Source organism: Bufo bufo, chromosome 5, assembly GCF_905171765.1.
Source record: "Bufo bufo chromosome 5, aBufBuf1.1, whole genome shotgun sequence".
In the NCBI taxonomy this organism is placed as follows: domain Eukaryota; kingdom Metazoa; phylum Chordata; class Amphibia; order Anura; family Bufonidae; genus Bufo; species Bufo bufo.
In genome coordinates this window covers 420480531-420501964 of record NC_053393.1, presented here as the reverse complement: position 1 = coordinate 420501964, position 21434 = coordinate 420480531, and the positions used below count along the sequence as shown (strand labels likewise).

The following is a 21434-nucleotide window of genomic DNA, read 5'->3' as shown; positions in this document are numbered from 1 at the left end:
ATCAACCTCCCTTTCCTGCTTTGCTTGCCTAACAATATTAAGGATGCGCAGTCTGTTCCTGCTAGCGGTATCACCAGGGAGACATCTCACAAAACCATTTTCCTCAAACTTCACACCTCTTATGATAGAATCGCCCACCAACAGCTGCTTACTATCAGTCCTCACCTTCTTCTTTTTGTCTTTGGCTGCAGTCTTGCATACTTTAGGCATGGTAGATGATTGTTCCTCACCCACTGTGCCTGAGCCATCCTCCATGTTGCTCTTGCGCTCTGAAAGTGCTGCAAATGAATTATGGAGAGCCACAGACTGTGATACATGTCTTCTATCCACAACTCTAAGTCTACCAGAACCTGCAGTAACTGATCTTCCATTTCTAGATGGCCTCTGTGGCAGTGGCATTGCAACATTCCCAGACTGAGTTTGTTTAACTGTTAATTTACAAATCTCAGATTTCAAAAATGCCATTACCTGCTGCATTATGGAGAGCTGTCTACAGATCAGACAGCATCCAAACCTCTGAAGAGTGGAACCTGAAATAAAAGCACAACATTTCCTGCACAGAACCAGGTCTGCCATTTTAAATAGGGGAAAGATTTTAAACAAACAAATCTTACTTTTGAGATTGTATCCACCTCCAGATTACCTCCTGAGTATCTCCTGAATATCTCAGATGCACTTATAAATGCAGCACTTGAGAATGCAGCAAGCTATAATTAGGCAAGCTAATACTATGTTTCTATATATACACACACTCCCACAAAAACTCCATCCCCAACAACTAATTTAACACCTTAATCACCTATGCTCATTTGAAATCAGACAATAGCAAGAACCTGGATAACAAATTACTTACTTGTTCTGAAGTATCCGCCAAAAACACAGCTCAAGTTCTGCTACAGTGGAAAAGCTTTAAGTTAGTCTAAGGTAGTCTCCTTAATATCTCAGATGCACTTATAAATGCAGCACTTTGAGAATTCAGCAAGCACTGTAGGGACACTTTTCTTTGGAACCCTGCCATGCACCCATACATTATTTTTTTAGCACATGTGGGGTGTTTTCATATTCGGGGGGAAATGGGATTGAAAATGTGGGGCTAATTTCATCCTGTTACCCCTTGTGAAAGTGAAAAATGTGGGTGTGAAGCAACTTTTTCTGGAAAAAATAAAAAAATTTAATTTTCACAGGCAAGCGTTTCCTAATTTTGTGAAACGCACAATGGGTCAAAGTGCTCACTACTCACCTTTAAATATTTCTTGAGGTGTGTAGTTTCCATAATGGGGTCACTTTTTGGGGGTTTCCACTGTAGGGCCACCTCAGGCTGTCTTCACATGCGACATAGCTCGTAATTTCCATTCCAGCTAAATCTGCTCTCCTAACGCCATATGGTCCTACTTTCATTCTGAAGCCTTCATTGCGCCCATACATCAGTTTTTGAGCACATTTGGGGTGTTGGCATTTTCAGGGGAAATGGGGAATGAAATGTGGTGTGCCTTTTGTCCTGTTACCCAATGAGAAATTAAAAACTGTGGGTGTAAAGTAACTTTTTCTGGAAAAAAAATTCATTTTTCATTTTAATAGCAAAGCGTTTCCTAATTCTGTGAAATGCTCGATGGGTCAAAGTGCTTATTGCGCACCTTAAAATATTCCTTGAGAGGTGTAGTTTCCGGAATGGGGTCACTTTTTGAAAGTTTCCACTGTAGGGCCACCTCAGGATGTATTCATATGCGACATAGCTCCCAATTACCATTCCAGCAAAATCCGCTCTCTAAAATCCATATGGTGCTCCTTCCACTCTGAAGCCTGCTGTGCGCCCATACATCAGTTTTTGAGCACACATGGTGTGTTTCTGTAAACTCCTGATTCAGAGTAATAGATTTTGAGTTTTGTTTAGCTGTTAACCCTTGATGTGTTGCAGAAAAAAATCTATTAAAATTTAAAATCTTCTAAAAAAAAGTAAAATTTTGAAATTTCATTCCCATTTTTATTTAATGCTCGTGGGGCACCTAAAGTATTAACAAAGTTTGTAAAATCAGTTTTGAATAGCTTGAGGGGTGTAGTTTCTAAAATTGAGTGATTTATATGTGGTTTCTAATATGTAATCCCCAGAAAGTGACTTCATAACTGAACTGGTCCTAAAAAAATTGGGGTTTGGAAATGTTCTTAAAAATTTTAAGATTTGCTTCTATATTTGTAAGCCTTCTAAAGTCACAAAAAATAAAAATTGCATTCGCAAAATGATCCAAACATGAAGTAGCCATATGGCGAATATAAAGTAATAACTCTTTTTGGAGGTATTACTATCTATTATAAAAGTGGAGAAATTGAAATTTGGAAATTTACAAATGTTTCCATCTTTTTGGTAAATTTGGTAATTTTTTATAAAGAAAAATGAAATTTTTTGACTCAATTTTACCATTGTCATGAAGTACAATATGTAATGAGAAATAGCAGAATAGCTTGGATAAGTAAAAGCGTTTTAAAGTTATTACCACATAAAGCGACATATGTCAGATTTGCTAAATGGTTGTTTACTGGTAGCAGATTGTGCCATGTAAACACAATCTCCTGCTGGCAAACAATGAGTCCTTATGAGGAAGAGCAATGGCATTGGTGATAGCTCCTTCCCATACTCTGGAGTAGATCGCTACATGTAAATGCAGCTGTCTCGTCCCCTAGTGATCAGCAGATTGTCAGGAAGTAACGCTTCCTTTCTGACATTCTACTATAATATCATCCCGTGTAAAGGGACCTTAATACAACAAATGTACAAAAAATACCAAAAAAGGTATTTTAGGGAGCACAACAATTATGCAAATTGATTACTCTTACAGAGTCATCCTCTCTGAAGACTCTCATCATGCCCAACCTTACTGATGTCAGATTGCCACAAAACACCCATGTCATAGACTGTGAATAAAATATCCTTATCAAATTTGAATTATGGATTAATAAGTCATACAAATTGGAGCCAATAGCTATAAAATGTAAAACATACCATTTTGTAATCAATATTATTTTCCTTTTTTAACTGCTTGTTTCTGATATACTGTTGCATATGTTTTATTAACATATTTATGTGGCTATTTAGAGGATTGTGACAATAAATAGTCTCTTCTGTTGTTTTTAGATCTTTTTGTCAGATGTAGAGTTGAGCAGACACCTGGATGTTTGGGTTCATCGGGTTCTGCTGAACGTCACAAAAAATTTTGAGTTCGGGACCCGAACTTGACCCGAACTTGACCCCGATCCCGAACCCCATTGAAGTCAATGGGGACCCGAACTTTTGAGCACTAAAATGGCTGTAAAAATGTAATGGAAGGGGCTAGAGGGCTGCAAATGCCAGCAAAATGTGGTTAAGATCATGGCAAGTGCTCTGCAAACAAATGTGGATAGGGAAATGACTTCAAATAACATAAAATACGTAAAACTAAAATATAATAATCTTGATCTAGGAGGACAAGGTCCATATGGAGTAGGAGGTTGAGGAGGCGGTGGATGTGGCGGTGTAGGTGGAAGCCGCAGTGGAGTAGGAGGAGGTAGCCTACACTACTTTTTTGTTTTACATTTATTTATATTTTTTTTAATTAGGGTGCACCCCAAAACATTGGGAAATATAACCTGTGATAACCCCCTCCAGTCGTGCTAAACACACGTTCAAACAATACACTGGCTGCAGGGCAGGCCAGCACCTCCAAGGCGTAAAGGGAAAGCTCAGGCCATGTGCCCAATGTGGAGACTCAGAAGTTGCAGGGGGCAGAACCATCAGTCAGTTCATGTAGGCGTGTGCAAACACACTGCCCCACCATGTCACACATCCCCTTGATGTTCACGATCCAATTGGATATCTGCTCTATCAACTTTCGATGTTCTTTTCAGAGCCTACCATGTTGATCACGGTTATTGGCGAATCAGGGTTCCACGCCGGAGAGGGAGCGTGAGAAAGGGCGACCTCATCCAAGGGAGGTCAATGGCTGCAATGGGATGAAGCGGAAATGTGGGACAGTTTATTAAAGCAGAAGGATCGAATGAAAGGGCCAATTAAAGATGAATTTTAGAAATTTAAGTCCCGGTCACCTATGCAGAGCAGGGGTTTTTCATCGCCAGAAATGAGTTAATGTCACCCACCAATGGAACAGATTATTTTTAAAAATTTTGCTCCCTGTCACATATGCAGAGCAGGGGTTTATTCACGGCAAAAATTTTAAAATGTCACCCAAGAAAGGTAACAGAAAATTTTGTGAAATTTATTAACCTGTCTACTAGGTAGAGCAGGGGTCTATCACAGACAAATATCGTTGAATTACCTGTCTACTAGGTATAGCAGTGGTATATTACACTCAACAATTGGTGAATTTTACCCAAAAATGTAACAGACAAATTAGTGATTTTTTTTTACTGTCTACTAGGTATAGCAGTGGTATATCACACCCAAAAATTGGAGAATTTCACCCGAAAGTGTAACAAACAAATTAGTAAATTTTTTTAACCTGTCTACTAGGAATAGCAGTGGAATATCACACCCAAAATTTGGTGAATTTAAAATGAAAATGTAACAGACAAATTAGTGGGGTTTTTTTTACCTGTCTACTAGGTAGAGCAGTGGTATATCACACCCAAAAATTGGTGAATTTCACACAAAAATGTAACAGACAAATTAGTGATTTTTTTTTTTTACCTGTCTACTACTGTAGGTATAGCAGTGGTATATCACACCCAAAAATTGGTGAATTTTAACAGAAAATGTAACAGACAAATGAGTGATTTCTTTTTACATGTCTACTAGGTATAGCAGTGGTATATCACACCCAAAAATTGGTGAATTTCACCCGAAAATGTAACAGATAAATTAGTGAAATGACATAAAATAAAATACGTAAAAAAAAAAAAAAATTTATTTCGGAGGTGGAGGTCCATATGGAGTAGGAGTTTGAGGAGGCGGTGGATGAGGCGGTGTAGGTGGAAGCAGCAGTGGAGGAAGACGAAGTAGCTAACACTGGTTTTTGGTTTTATCTTTTTTATCTTTTTTTTAATTAGGGTACACTCTAAAGGAGTGTGAAATATCGAAAAATACAAGAATGAGCAATTGTGCTATAGTATAACAATGGCTGGTTAAGGCCGGTATACATGTCTATTCTGCACAAGGTACGGACAAGTCCTGTGGGATCCATGCCTGGTTCATTTTAATGAACGTGAGCTTGTCCACATTGGCTGTGGACAGGCGGCTAAGCTTGTCTGTGATAACGCCCCCTGCCATGCTAAACACACGTTCAGATAATACACTGACTGCCGGGCAGGCCAGCAACTCCAAGGCAAGGGCAAGCATAAAGGGCAAGCGCAGGCCATGTGCCCAATTTGGAGACCCAGAAGATGAAGGGGGCAGACCCGTCATTCAGTACGTGTAGGCATGTGCACACATACTGTTCCACCATGTTGGTGAAATGCTGCCTCCTGCTAAGACGTTCCATATCAGCTGGTGGTGCTTGTTGTTCTGGCGTGCTGACAAAGCTTTTCCACATTTCGGCCATGCTAACCCTGCCTTCTGAGGTGCTGGTGGTGCCGCAGCTGTGTTGGCGACCTCTTCCTCCTCCTCCTTGTGCTTCCACTGTGCCCCTGCTGTCAGGTGGGAATGCTACCAGCAGCTCGTCTACCAACGTTCGCTTGTACTCGCACATCTTACAATCACGCTCCATTGAGGGAATTAAGGACGGTACGTTGTCCTTGTAGGATCCAGCAGCGTGGCCACCCAGTAATCAGCACAAGTTAGAATGTGGGCAACTCGGCCGTCGTTGCGGAGACACTGCAGCATGTAATCGCTCATGTGTGCCAGGCTGCCCAGAGACAACGAACAGCTGTCCTCTGTGGAAGGTGTATCGTCTGTGTCCTCTGTATCCCCCCAGCCATGCACCAGTGATGGCCATGAGCTGGTCTGGGTGCCACTCTGCTGTGAACATGGTTCCTCCTCCTCCATCTCCTCATCCTCCACCTGATCATCCTCCAGAACAGTGCCCTGGCTGGACAATTGTGTACCTGGCATTTGTGGGTTCCGGAACCCACCCTCGCAGCCACTTGTGAATGACTGGCCGGAAACCCTATGAAATTAACCCTCTTCCTCCTCCTCCTCCTCCTGTGCCACATCCTCTTCCATCATCGCCAGCAGAGTTTTTTTTAAGGAGGCATAGAAGTGGGATAGTCACGCTGAGAACAGCGTTATCGGCACTGGCCATGTTGATGGAGTACTCGAAACAGCGCAACAAGGAACATAGGTCTCGCATGGAGGCCCAGTTATTGGTGGTGAAGTGGTGCTGTTCCGCCGAGCGACTCATCCGTGCGTGCTGCAGCTGAAACTCCACTATCGCCTGCTGCTTCTCGCACAGTCTGGCCAGCATGTGCAAGGTGGAGTTCCATCTTGTGGACACGTCGCATATGAGGCGGTTAGCGGGAACGCCGAAGTAACGCTGCAGCGCTGACAGGCGAGCAGCAGCAGGGTGAGAATGCCGAAAGCACGCACAGACGGCCCACACTTTATGCAGCAGCTCTGACATATCGGGGTAATTTTTAAGGAATCTCTGCACCAGCAAATTCAGCACATGGTCCAGGCAAGGGATGTGTGTCAAACCGGCTAGTCCTAGAGCTGCTACGAGATTTCACCCATTATCGCACACCACCAGGCCGAGATTGAGGCTCACTGGCACCAACCACTCATCGGTCTGTTGTTCAAGGCCCGTCCACAGCTCCTGCGCGGTGTTGGGTTTGTCCCCCAAACAGATACGTTTTAAAACTGCCTGCTGTCGTTTACTCCTGGCTGTGCTGAAGTTGGTGGTGAAGGTGTTACTCTGACTGGATTAGGAGCCGGTAGAGGATGAGGAAGCAGAGTAGGAGGAGTAAGCAATATGAGGCAAACTGAAGCGCCCTGCAATCCTCGGTGGTGGAAGGACATGCGCCAAACTGCTATCCGCCTCAGGCCAGCCACCACTGCATTTACCCAGTGTGCTGATAGGGAGAAATCACGTCCCTGACCGTGCTTACTGGTCCACGTATCCGTAGTGAGGTGCACCTTGCCACAGATGGCATTGCGCAGTACACACCTGATTTTGTCCCCCACTTGGTTGTGCAGGGAAGGGATAGCATGCTTGGAACAGTACCGGCGGCTGGGCATGACGTACTGTGGGACAGCCACCGCCATAAGGCTTTTAAAGCTCTCCGTCTCCACCAGACGGAATGACAGCATTTCAATAGGCCAGTCATTTTGAAATGCTGGCATTCAGGGCCAGGGATCGCGGGTGGGTAGAGGGGTACTTCCTCTTCCTCTTTAGTGTTTAGGAGATGGAGAGCTGAACGCTTCCGTGGGACATTATGGAGATGCTTGGTGACCCAGGTGGTGGTGTTGCTGGCATATCCGCTGTTTGCGGGGTGGCTGTTGTCACTGTCACTCCAGAGGTGGATGAAGAGGCCGAGACTGCAGCAGAAGAGGAAGCAGGAGGAGCCAAAGACCTTTCTTGGTTCTTGAGGTGTCTACTTCACTGCAGCTCATGCTTTGCACTTAGATGCCTGGTCATGCAGGTTGTGCTCAGGTTGAGAACGTTTATGCCTCGCTTCAGGCTCTGATTGCACAGCGTGCAAACCACTCGTGTCTTGTCATCAACACATTGTCTGAAGAACTGCCACGCCAGGGAACTCCTGGTGGTGGGTAGTAGCAGGCGTACTGTCTAGGGGACGGCCGCTCCGCTTTTGCACCTTGCTCCCTCTTCTGCTGTGCTGGTGGCTCTGTGCGACCACCGCCTCTTCCTCCGAACTACACAGGTCACTCGCATGACCTTGATTCCATGTGGGGTCGAGGACCTCATCATCCTCCATATCATCATCCTCCACATCATCTTCCACCACATCATCTTCCACCCAGTCTTCACCCCTGCCCTCCTTGTCAGTCTGCACACTTTCGAAAGCCCCAGCAGTTGGCACCTGTGTTTCGTCATCATCCGAGATGTGCTGCATTGGTCCTCCCATGTACTCATCTTGAAACCTAAGTGGCTGGGCATTGGTGCACTTAATCTCTTCCACTTCTGGGGCAGGGCTAGGTGGATGGCCCTGGGAAACCCTGCTAACAGAGTCATCAAAAAGCAGAAGAGACTGCTGCATGACTTGGGGCTCCAACTGCTTGGCTGATTTGCAAGGGGGTGAAGTGAAAGACTGATGGACATCGGCTGCAAGTGCCAACTCTGATATTTCAGCAGGAGACTGGGTGGGAGACAATGTGAAGGAACTGGAGGCAATGTCAGCAACCAAATCTACTATCACCTGTACTTGTTCTGGCCTCACCATTTATAGAGCCGCATTAGGCCCGACCAAATACCACTGAAGGTTCTGTTGCCTACTCACATCTGAGGAAGGTGTTTCTTTTGTGCATGTAGCTGGCACATATCGACCACGTCCTCTCCCTGCAACAGAAGCTCCACCAGCAGAACCATGATCGGGACACATCCCTTATTTGACGCTCTCCTCATATTTCTCAAATTTAGGATCTTGCCCAAAATGGGTGTTTTTTTAATAACAGAATAGAACAACAGTATGTAATGCGTGTATCTCACAATGACAGATGCAGCAAATGCTGCAATATTATTTACTTTGCCGAAAAATTTTGTTTTTTTAATAACAGAATATGACAGCAGTATATAATGCTTGAATTTCACACTGACAGATGCTGATAAGGCCGCAAATTAAGTATTTTACCCAAAATGGGTGTTTTTTTACTAACAGAATATGACACCAGTATATAACGCTTGAATTTCACACGTACAGATGCAGCAAGGTCTGTAAAATTGTGCATTTTGCCAAAAAAGGGTGTTTGTAAAAAAACAGAAAATTATGGCTGTATTTCTAGCTTAAATTGCACACTGACTAATCCTGCAAATGCACCAGATGTTTGTAGATTGCCAAAAAAAGGGTGCTTTTTTTTAAAACCAGATTATTAGTGCAGTATTTCAAGCTTGGATTTGAATGTCACAAAAGCTCAGATGCAGTGCTGGTGCACTGAGCTTGCATAAAATGGCCGCCGCCGCCCACCTAACTAACAGACGGATAGAAGTTATTTTTTTCTGTCAATGGGCTCAGGGCAGGGTAAATAGATTGTGCACTGCACCCACACAACTAAATCTGTGTAGATCGCTGAGTTAAATTGGAGTTCTGATCACAGATTCTTTTCTATTCTCTCCCTGAAAGCACCAGCAGCATCCTCTCCCTACACTAAGCACAGCAGAGTGACGTGCAGCGCTACGTGACTCCAGCTTATGTAGAGGCTGGGTCCCATGCTACACTGGCCAATCACATCCATGCCATTAGTAGGCATGGCTATGATGGCTTCTGAGGGCACAGAGTTAAATGCTTGTTGATTGGCTGCTCTCCAGCCTTTCAAAAAGTGCCAAGAAATCGACGAACACCGAACCCAAACCCGAACTTTTACTGAAATGTTCGGGTTCGGGTTCGGGTCCGGGGTCCAAAAATCCTAAAGTTCGGTATGAACCCTAGTCAGATGTACTATTATAAGAATTTTAATTTCAATTATAAGAACCCATTCTTGCCTAATCAGTGATTGGAGTTTATAACAATTTCTATCCATTTGTTTGTCCACCCACTTTTTGAGAATTGACCACAGGTTCTCAATGGGATTAAGATCTGGAAAGTTTCCTGGCCATGGACTCAAAGTTTCAACATTTTGTTCATCAAGCCTCTTAGGCTTCGTTCACATCACCGTTCAGCCTTTCCGTTCTCCTGCTCCGTTTAGGAGCAGGAGAACGGAAAGGACGGAAAAGGCACATAACTGACGCCAAACTGAGTCAAACGGAGCCCTTAAGACCCCATAGACTATAGTGGGGTCAGTTATGTTTCCGCTCAGAAGATGATTTTGAAGCGGAGACAAAAGTCCTGCATGCACAACTTTTGTCTCCGCTTCAAAATCATCTTCTGAGCGGAAACATAACGGACCCCATTATAGTCTATGGGGTCCTAAGGGCTCCGTTTGACTCAGTTTGGCGTCCGTTATGTGCCATTTCCGTCCTTTCCGTTCTCCTGCTCCTAAACGGAGCAGGAGAACGGAAAGGCTGAACAGTGATGTGAACGAAGCCTTAGTTTTCCCTTTTGCCTTGTGACATTGTGCTCCATCATGCTGGAAAAGACAGTGTTAGCACCAAAATGCTCCAAGATCATTGGGAGAAGATGTTCTTGGAGAATGTTTTGCTACCATTATTTATTCAAAGCAGGGTTCTTAAGCAAAATTGTGAGTGAACCCATTCCCTTGTATTAGAAGCAGCCCCACACATAAAAGAATGATTTACTGCTGGCATGACACTGTAGCACTTTTCTTCTCAGAAAAATAACATTTCCAGAAGTCCCAGCCAGTCTGAAGGGGGCTCCAATGAAATAACTTTACCCCTGTCCTGTCCAGTCCAATCCCTGTACTTCCTACACAATGTCAGTCTGTCCTCCAAAAGCTTTCACCTCACTGTGCAGGTAGATGCACATACATCTGCCTGCTGCCCTTCCTGAGCAAGCTGTGCACTGTTGATGACCCTATCCCATAGCTGCATTCTCTTTAAGAGACAGTCCTGGCACTTGCTTGACTTTCTTAGGCACCCCGATGCCTTCGTCACTACAACTGAACCTCCTTATATAGTCACATGTTTATATTTTGAAACAGAAAATCTGAGACAAGAGGAATGGTGTCCAAGTCACATACTTTATGCTTCAATATTGATAGATGTTTGGATTCATAACATAATATGTATTCCTTTATGTTAATTAGGGTAATATAGTGCTTTTCTAAACATAGCCACTACATATTTCCTCTGACGATTTAAGCTAATATTTTCCAGGCATTTGATATCTTATAGAATGATACTAACAGTATTATACTAATATTTAGTTTTGCCATCTGTGGTTTTTGGCAGTTTTTTTATGGCAGTTCTTCTGTTGGGTTTTGCACATACTAGGGGATATTTATCAATAATGACATGATTTGCACCAAAAAATTCTAACATTACGAATCAAAAGTGGTGATTTGTTTCACCTTATATATCAAAAGGTGCACACCACTTTTAAAATGTGACTTTTTAAAATATAAACCGTATTATCCGCTCATTACGCTCTATTTGTGACATTTTAATACCAATGGCACTAAAATGCTAAAAATGTTTTTTTTTTTTTAATGCGCCATTTCAGCCACCCCACCACCAGACCACACTTGAGACGTCTGAAACATATTTGCGACATTTACAGTGGTAAATTGTGACATTTTTGTTATTGTTTTGTTGGATGTCAATTTAGTGACAAAACCCAGCAGTTTAGCTCTTTTCTAGAAGAATGAAATAAGTGCATCCTGTTTTAATACTTACCTATCACTTGTTCCCACGAGTTGGTTTTCTTTTCATAAATGCAACTTTTTGACAAAGTCACATATTTCTGACATAAATGTGACTTTTTACACAAAACACCACCACATAAGCTGGCTTAATTGTCTGCAGCAATTTGAGCCCTTTCTGCAGATAAGTGGATGATAAATGAAGCGTAATATGCACCAAGTTGATAACCCTGCCCACTTTGATATTTAGAACTCATTTCTGGCATGATACATTCTTCATGGTAAAAATTCTAGAGAAAACAGTTGATATATTTGGCGCAAATCAGAATGCCATTCTTTTTGGTGCATTTTACATGCTTAGTAAATGTCCCCACTGAGTCTTACCAATAGTGTTTTCTGCATGGCATTTTTCCGAAGGGCCCTTTCACATGAGCGAGTATTCCGCGGGAGGTGAACGCATTGCACCCGCACTGAATACTGACCCATTCATTTCTATGGGGCTGTGCACACGAGCGGTGATTTTCACGCATCACTTGTGCGTTGCGTGAAAATCGCAGCATGCTCCTCTTTGTGCGTTTTTCACGCAACGCAGGCCCCATAGAAGTGAATGGGGTTGCGTGAAAATCGCAAGCATCCGCAAGCAAGTGCGGATGCGGTGCGATTTTCACGCATGGTTGCTAGGTGACAGTCTATAAACTGTATTATTTTCCCTTATAACATGGTTATAAGGGAAAATAATAGCATTCTGAATACAGAATGCTTAGTAGGTGATCAATTGAGGGTTAAAAAAAAATAAAAAAATTAACTCACCTTCTCCTCTTGTTCACGTAGCTCCCGGTCTCTTCTTTACTTCTCAAAAGATGAACTATCGGCTAAAGGACCTTTGGTGACGTCAGATCACATGCTCCAACATCACCACAGGTCCTAGCCGATAGTTCATCTTTTGAGAAGTAAAGAATAGACCGGGAGCTACGTGAACAAGAGGAGAAGGTGAGTTATTTTTTTTATTTTTTTTTAACCCTCAATTGATCACCTACTATGCATTCTATGGTTTTCTTTTTATGGGGGTAAAAAGCTAGCATTTTAGTAGGTCTCTGTAGTATTTTTTATCCAAATACAGCATGCTGAAAGTATTGAATTATTTTGTTTTAGTAGTGTTTTCAATGGTGTAAAATACATTTCAATATATTGCTGTTTTTACCATGCAATTTAAATACTGATAGTCGTGTCTGTTGACACAAATCCTCTATTTTCTATTGTACTGAAAATCTCTAAAGCTGGCCATACACATTACATAAATGAAGTCTAAATTCACTGATTTGGGGAGAAATTGCCAATTATCTAATGTACATGGGGGATTCCCAGGACTCCACGAGAATTTTAGTGAGGTTTTCATTGTGTTTCTCCACCAAATCCATACCAAAATCTGCATATGTTAATTTTAGATTTTATTGTGGATTTTCCCCAGATCTCTAAACTTTGTATTGCAAAGAATGAAATCTGTATTGAAGATCCACACAAACAATTGACATGATGTGGATTTGCAGATCAATTTCTGTGTGGTAACTTTCTGTACTGTGTACATGATATTTTGAAAATCTCATCTATTTAGCTGGTGCTGTATTACCCTGTAAATTTTCTGCGTGAAAAATCACATGGAGTATCCATATATATTGCACAACATGTGGGATTCCATAGAGGTCTATGAGTCCTCTAACGTACTATGTTTCTTGCACCATAAGGCACACCTGACCATAAGAAGCACCCAGATTTTAGTAAAAATAAGAAAAAATAAATTAGGAAGATTTTAGGAAAATAAGAAAAAATATATATTTTTCATCGTACCTCAGATCAGACTCCCACCACTACTTGCAGATCCAGCATGCTCTTCCTGTACTCATTACTCCCTGGTCTTTTGGTGATACCGCTGCACTGACGTTGCACAACATCAGATCATCGTGCGTGCAAACGCTGTATGACATCAGGTCACAGGACAGTGAGGGCACAAGTAGAAGGCCTGTATTCACTACTCCCCTGTCTTACTGTGTACTAGTGAGCACTTCCATGATGGAAATCCTCGCTAGTATTCGCTTCATAATACACACTGCAATTTCAACCCCCACTTTTGGGGGGGGGGGGAAGTGTGTCTTTTGGTGTGGGAAATACGGTTCCTCCATAAGCATCAGATCATAGGAATCGAACAGAAAAAAAAAGGATGGTACACTCCATTGGACGCCATATGCTTGAAAGCTTATACTGGAGAATATCTGCAGTCCAATGGAGTATATGCAGGGAGGCAAGTTGTATACTAAAGGAGTCCTACAGGCTCAATGGACTGCATGCATTGCTGTAGAAGCTCCATGCACAGCAATCTGCAGTGTGCATTAGCCCTAAGCTAAGACATAGTGTTAAATATATCTCTGGTTGTAGCTATACTTAATCCCCAAAATATTTTGTATGGACACCACACTTAGGCTGCGTTCACACGGGCGAGTATTCCGCGCGGGTGCAATGCGGTAGGTGAACGTATTGCACCCGCACTGAATCCTGACCCATTCATTTCTATGGGGCTGTTCAGATGAGCGGTGATTTTCACGCGTCACTTGTGCGTTGCGTGAAAATCGCAGCATGCTCTATATTCTGCGTTTTTCACGCAACGCAGGCCCCATAGAAGTGAATGGGGTTGCGTGAAAATCGCAAGCATCCGCAAGCAAGTGCGGATGCTGTGCGATTTTCACGCATGGTTGCTAGGTGACAGTCTATTCACTGTATTATTTTCCCTTATAACATGGTTATAAGGGAAAATAATAGCATTCTGAAAACAGAATGCATAGTAAGTGATCAGTTGAGGGTTAAAAAAAATAAAAATAAATTAACTCACCTTCTCCGTTTGTTCGCGTAAGTCCCGGTCTCTTCTTTACTTCTCAAAAGATGAACTATGGGCTAAAGGACCTTTGGTGACGTAAGATCACATGCTCCAATCACATGGTCCATCACCGCGGTGATGGACCATGTGATTGGAGCATGTGATCTGACGTCACCAAAGGTCCTTTAGCCCATAGTTTATCTTTTAAAGAACTAAAGACCGGGAGAACTACGCGAACAACAGGAGAAGGTGAGTTAATTTTTTTTATTTTTTTTTTAACCCTCAACTGATCACCTACTAAGCATTTTGTTTTCAGAATGCTATTATTTTCCCTTATAACCATGTTATAAGGGAAAATAATAACATCTACACAACACCGAACCCAAACCTGAACTTCTGTGAAGAAGTTCGGGTCTGGGTACCACAGTCGGTTTTTTATCACGCGCGTGCAAGACACATTGCACCCGCGCGATAAAAACTGAACATCGGAACGCAATCGCAGTCAAAACTGACTGCAATTGCATTCCTACTCGCGCGGGTTTGCCGCAACACACCGGGACGCATCCGGAACTAATCAGATTTCACCATTAATTTTTGCAAAGCAGTGTGAAAATGGAGGCAGCGATTATCTCTGTTCCTCTTGTCTGCACCTATTACATAGGTTCCTTTGTTCCTAGACTATATCACACAGATAACCCCATTTACAAACATACAGTATATTAGATAAATTCTCTGTCTACCAGTCATATAAAGGAGAACATTCTAATGAATCCTGAATAGGGATGACCGAGCACATAGTACATTAGAGGGCTCTTAAAGGCTTCCGTTTTACATTCTGTCATAATAGAAGTCTGTGGCCAGCTTAACAGATCCTTTCCTGCATAACGGAAACCCAGACGCATCCGTTATGCTCCCATAGACTTTTATTATGACGGAATGCAAAATGGAATGCCTATAAAGGTTTCCCTTTTGCATTCCGTTCTAAGAATGCCATTATTTTCCGATATAAGATGTTGTAACAGAAAATAATAAAGTCATTCAAAAATCCCAGTGAAAAAGTCCGGGTTTGCTCATCCCTATTTATGAATACACTATGTATGTGTGCATATGTGGTCTAGAAAAACTTTTTTTTTCAGTGTTCTATGGACTGTTTTTATGACTCTGTATGAACCTTTGATTTTATATATTTTCTATTATGATTTCATGCTCTTGAGTACAATTATATTATTCCCTTTCATTTTGGAGAGTTATTTTACATTTCCTGATTTATTATCTTTTTTTAAAATATATTTTTATGGTATTTTATGACCTTTTTACTTTTGCCTTTGTTTTAGAGTAGTAGAATAATATTTACCTCCCTATTATGGCATATTCTTTTTATGATTATGTTATATTTATATCAATTTTATTCAATCGTTCTTGATTATAATTTTGGTTTTATTTAGAGGAAAAATGATACCAGAAGACTTGAATAAACAAGTACAGAACGCAAAAGAAGAAGTAAGTAAAGACTACTGTTTTCTCATCTAGCTAAAACATTTAATGGATAATTTCTACTAAGGTCTTCTCTCCCAAGTTTAGAGCTGAACCATGACACAACCTGATCTGCACTCATTCACCATGAATGAGTGGAGCATCGGAGCTTTTCATGGTTCGATGCTCACCCTTGGCCTGCGCTGAATTGTGCAGGGCAAGGGAACTTTGTTGAGATCTGGTGACGATCCATGGGTGAGCTAGACAGAGGCCTCTGCCTAGCAGTGAGTACGGTGATGTCACTGGTACTAATGAATGGTCTTTAGTACTGCCCTAGCATGGTTTTACAGGCTAGGGCAGCGCTAAAAACCGCCCATTATAGCCAGCAATGTCACCAGGAACACTGCAAGACGGAAGCCTCTGCCTTGCAGTGTCCAACTATAAACAAACAGCCCTTGACAAGGGGGATCATCGGAGCACAAAAACCTCAGATGCTCCACTCATTTATGGTTAATAAGTGTAGATTGGGTGGTGCCCTGGTTCACCTCTGAATGCAGACAACCCCTTTAAGTGCCCATATCACAAATAAAGGCTTGAAATATCTCGCTTTGCATGTAATGAGTCTATCTCATATATTAGTTTCACCTTTTAAGTTGCATTACTGAAATAAATGAACTTTGCACAATATTCAAATTTTTCGAGTTTTACCTGTATATGGAGATGATTACCTCATGTGAATGCAGCTGAATGAGCAGGCAAGGGATCAAATGGTTCACTCCCAATCATTGCCCTGCGTATTGTCCCAGGTAAATGAGTATTAAGGGTAAATTCACATGTGGCAGATTTGTTGCAGAAAATTTTGTTCTGGATAAATAAAGAGACTTTTTTCTGTCTGATATGAAACATAATTGTGACATTTTAGATCTTTATGGATTGCTTTTATGGGGTAAAATGGGGTTAAAAAAAATCATACTCACCTCATCTATTTGAGCACGAAGAGCCCACTGCCACCATCTTGAGTCAAGATCCTGAGCAAAATTTTGTGCGCAGTGTCGTATGACGTCACCACACCGGCAGACGTGATGACATTATCACGCACCACGCGAGATTTGGTGCTAGATCTTTAATCAAGATGGAAACTGTGGGCTCTTTACGATCAAATGGATGAGGAAAGTATAATTTTACTTATTTATTTTTTATTATAGACCTTAATATTAATGTCAATCGCTGTTCCCCCTCATTGCACCCACTACTTACAAAGAAATGTGCTTCATGACAATTTTTTTTGTACAATTAGGCAAACTAGCTGAATCAAATTTTCAAGAATTTTGCTCAAAACGAGCTGTAAGTCCTGATGTGAGCCTCACATTAGTTAGTGGATACCCCTACACACCACTACCACTGTAAGGGTACAACCGCACAGACTGGTTTCTGCATGCAATTTTGAAAGCAAAATCAAGCGTGGATCATAACAGAAAAAAAAAGTATAAAGGACATATACAGTGTCTCTTTTTTTAATTTATTCCTGGTTTTGGCTTCTAAAACTGCATACATAAACCTTACTGTGTGGCCATATGCTAAGCAGTGGGGGTCGAATATAATCTATACAGAGCTGCAGTATTTTCTATACAGAAATGTACTATAACTACATTACTAGAGATGAGCGAATTTCTCAAAAATTCAATTTAGACGGTTTGCCGAATTTCCCAAAAAGATTTGATTCGATCCAAATTTATTTGTGACGAATGGCATTAAAAAAACAGCTATTTCCTGAGAGTCTATAAAGTGGTTTAGAACCCTGTGCATTTCAGAAACATGCATAGGGAGTCAGCTGTGCTAGTAAAACAGTACTGTGAGTCAGTATGACACTCAGATGACAGGCGTCACACTTAGTGCCAAAACTGACCAAATAACTCAAGTGAGAACTAAGCCTTAGAGGTCAATGTTAGCGTCAAGAAGAAGCACACTCCTTTTACACCGTCATCAGCTGATTCCACATAGATTCCACATAGATTTCAACAGAACCTATTCTGTTACACGGTGAAACAAGTTGTGCACCCATGACCGAGTGGTGAGGTGGCAACAGCATAAGGAGTCAACAAAGTGGCCCGTTCACAGAGTGGTGAGTTTGGGAATAAAATTAGGAATCACATGATGATGGTGAGGGTGGGAATCGCATGAGGAAGTGCATGAGTCGCCAACACAGTGGCCCAGTCACAGAGTGGTGAGGGTGGGAATCACATGAGGAATGGCATGAGTCATCCACACAGTGGCCCAGTCACAGAGTGGGCCATGCTGATCATCCTCCAGCGCCTTGATGAAAAATTCCCCCACCACAGAGTATGGCATTTTCCCCCCACCATTCCATGCTGAATGCCTGCTACCGCTACCGCTGCCTCTGTGAACCCGTGCACTGCTACTTTTTTCCGGACAGGTAGGCTCCTGCGTAGCAGGTGGTCTACCCCAGGCAAGTTTGGCTACAGATCTCACACTGCTGCCACCCTGCTTACTCACGGCCATGCTACAACCCTGCTGGCTCACCCACTGCCTCACGCACAAGCTGCCACCCTCTTCTCCTGATGATGAAGTGTGTAGTATCAGGCCGCTATTTAACACCAACCTTGCAACTACTGATTGAGGCATCGAATTAAGTTTAAAAGAATTTGACCACCCTAATAGTATGTAGAGAAGCAAGGGCGTACATAAAAATCACTGGGCCCCATAGCAGGAATCTAAATTGGGCCCCCATTCCCCTTTTATAGCCCCTCCTTTTGTTCCATGATCTATTCTTGCTACTGCGTTTTATAATTTATGCCATCAGGGCCGGATTGGGATTACAAAACAGCCCTGGCACACAAAAGAGGTATAATAGATGCAGTGTGTACAGGTATATAGTATATTCCCTAGTGTTTTGATATGTGAGGTACAGGGTATAATATATGCAGTGTGTACAGGTATATAGTATATACAGCAGTGTACTCATATGTGAGGTATGGAGTATAATATATGCAGTGTATACAGATATACAGTAGTGTAATATGTGAGGTACGAGGTATAATAGATGCAGTGTGAACAGGTATATAGTAAATACAGCAGTGTATTGACACCTCATACCTCACATATCAGTACACTGCTGTATATACTATATATCTGTACACACTGCATCTATTATACCTCGTACCTCACATATCAGTACACTGCTGTATATACTATATATCTGTACACACTGCATCTATTATACCTTGTACCTCACATATCAGTGCACTGCGGTATATACTATATATCTGTACATATTGCATGTATAATACTGTGTAATATATGCAGTGTGTGTGTGTGTGTGTATATATATATATATATATATATATACACACACACACACACAGAGCAGTGTATTGATGTGAGACATAGAAGGTATAATACTGTAGATGCAGTGTTTACAGAAATATGTGGTCAGTTATACATTATGGTCACTGTGTGTGAGGTACATGAGGTAGTAGTCGTCACTGTACCTGTCTGAAGTATTATACATTAGCGATTAGTTAGCAATGAGTAAAAACAGGGCATGGGTGGGGGGAAAATGAAGAGAAAAGTGGAGGACCTCCTCTTACCACTCCATTCCAGTCTGTATGGATCAATGCAGAGCTGCTTGTGAACTTCTAATACTTGCTGTTAGGGGTTGAAGGACCTGTGATGATGTCATCACAGGTCCTGGCAGATATACCTTTGAAACCTAGGAACTACACCATTTTTGGTGCAGTTCCTTTGCTAGATTCTGCAGGACCTGTGATGTTGAAGATGATGTCATCACAGGTCCTGGCAGATGCACTGTTCTAACCTGGGAACTACACTTTACACTGTGCAGTTCCCTTACAGGACCTATGATGACATCATCAAAGGTCGTTTAGCTTTAGAAAGATAAACAGGAGCAATTAGGCGGCGGGGCCTCTCCTCCACTTCTGGCCCCTCTTTCTCACGGGCCCCATAGCAGCTGCGTGGTCTGCCTATATGGTAGGTACGACACTGCAGAGAAGTGTTCTGCTTCGGCGAACGGCGGCCTCAGCCGCTAACCCTTTTCGGGTTATCTGTTCTCGGCCTTTATGTTGTGATCATCTGTAGTATCTTTTTTGTTTTCCTTAAGTACGAGGAGCGGGCTTTCTTCACCCATGCAGCATGCCAGACCACAAGTACTTATATATAAACTAAATACACCAAAAAACTGACTGTATCAGAACACCATTTCACCCCAGAATCAAGGAAGAATGGATTCCCTTATATACCGTATCAACTAAATAAATACACACCAAAGCTGGTTGTATCAGACTGCAGATTCACCCCAAAAGCAAGGATAAATGAAAGTACTTTTATATATTTAAAATGAAACACACCCCAAAACTGGTTGTATCAGACTACAAATTCACCTCAAAAGCAAGGATGAATGGAATTACTTTTATATATAAAATAAACAAACCCCAAAACTGGTTGTATCAGACTTAAATAAACAAACCCCAAAACTGATTGTATCAGACTGCAAATTCATCCCAAAAGCAAGGATGAATGGAAGTACTTTTATATATTTAAAATAAATACACCCCAAAACTGGTTGTTTCAGTCCTCAAATTCACCCCAGAAACGAGGATGAATGGAGGTACTTTTATATATGAAATAAACACACCCCAAAACTGGTTGTTTCAGGGTGCAAATTCACTCCAGAAACAAGGATGAATGGAGGTGCTTTTATATATTTAAAATAAATACACCCCAAAACTGGTTAGATCAGATTTCACTTTCAGTACAGAAGCAAAGATGAATACAAGTAGTTAGATATCGACTAAATATACCACAAAACTGGTTGTATCAGACAGCACTTTCAACCCAATATCAGATGCTAGGATTACTGCAATTACTGTTTAAAACAACCTGAAATCTCTAGTAATGGATCAATTTTAGTAGTAACCCCAATTAGTGCAGTAAGGTGTAATAGAATAGCTCCTATTACCCAGGCTTTACACTCTCCTGCTTTCTCCCTACAGTGTAGATAATGCCTCCCTATCCTTTCCCTACACTATGAATAATCTTTCCCTGAACAGTTCAATAATTTTTTTTTTTTTATAAAGTCTTTTCTAAACACTATCCCTAGTGCCTGCAACATCTCTTTCTGCACTAAGTTCACTGTAAAATGGCAGAGACCGGGGCATGAGGAGGCTTTTTATAGGGCAGTGACATCACAGGGGCTGGCTATCTGCTAATTGGCTGTCTGCATGGCATTGTGGGTGCTCCCTCATTCCCAGGCATCTTAATTTCACTTTGTAACATGTGCAGCAGCCATTTTCGAAAAAATGCAATTCGTTGCCACAAATAGAGATAGCCCGGCGGTCGTTTCGCGGTGAACTTTGCGCATTCGCGATTCACCGAACATGCAAACATATTGCATTAGACAATCACCGGACAGAGAAAAACAAGTAATTATGTGGCTGGAAGTATATTAGAAGGTCATTCAATATCAATTTGACTGCAGGCCAGTGTAGTATAGGCACTATAGTTAAGCGGACACCTGGATGTTCGGGTTCGGCCGAACTTCACAAAAAAGTTCTAGTTCGGGACCCGAACTTGACCCAAACTTGACCCCGAACCCCATTAAAGTCAATGGGGACCCGAACTATTGAGCACTAAAATGCCTGTAAAAATGTCATGGAAAGGGCTACAAGGGAGAGGGCTGCAAATGGCATCAAAATGTGGTTAAGATCA

The 21434-nt window shown here is 41.9% G+C and overlaps 1 protein-coding gene across 1 annotated transcript in view; it reads left to right on the top strand.

The window, feature by feature from the left end:
* Positions 1-21434, top strand: part of GADL1 (glutamate decarboxylase like 1) — a 476825-nt gene that overhangs the window by 189836 nt on the left and 265555 nt on the right. Inside the window, exon 8 of the mRNA XM_040433316.1 lies at positions 15662-15716. Coding sequence (XP_040289250.1) covers positions 15662-15716 — 55 coding nt within the window. The remainder of the gene's footprint in view (positions 1-15661; positions 15717-21434) is intronic.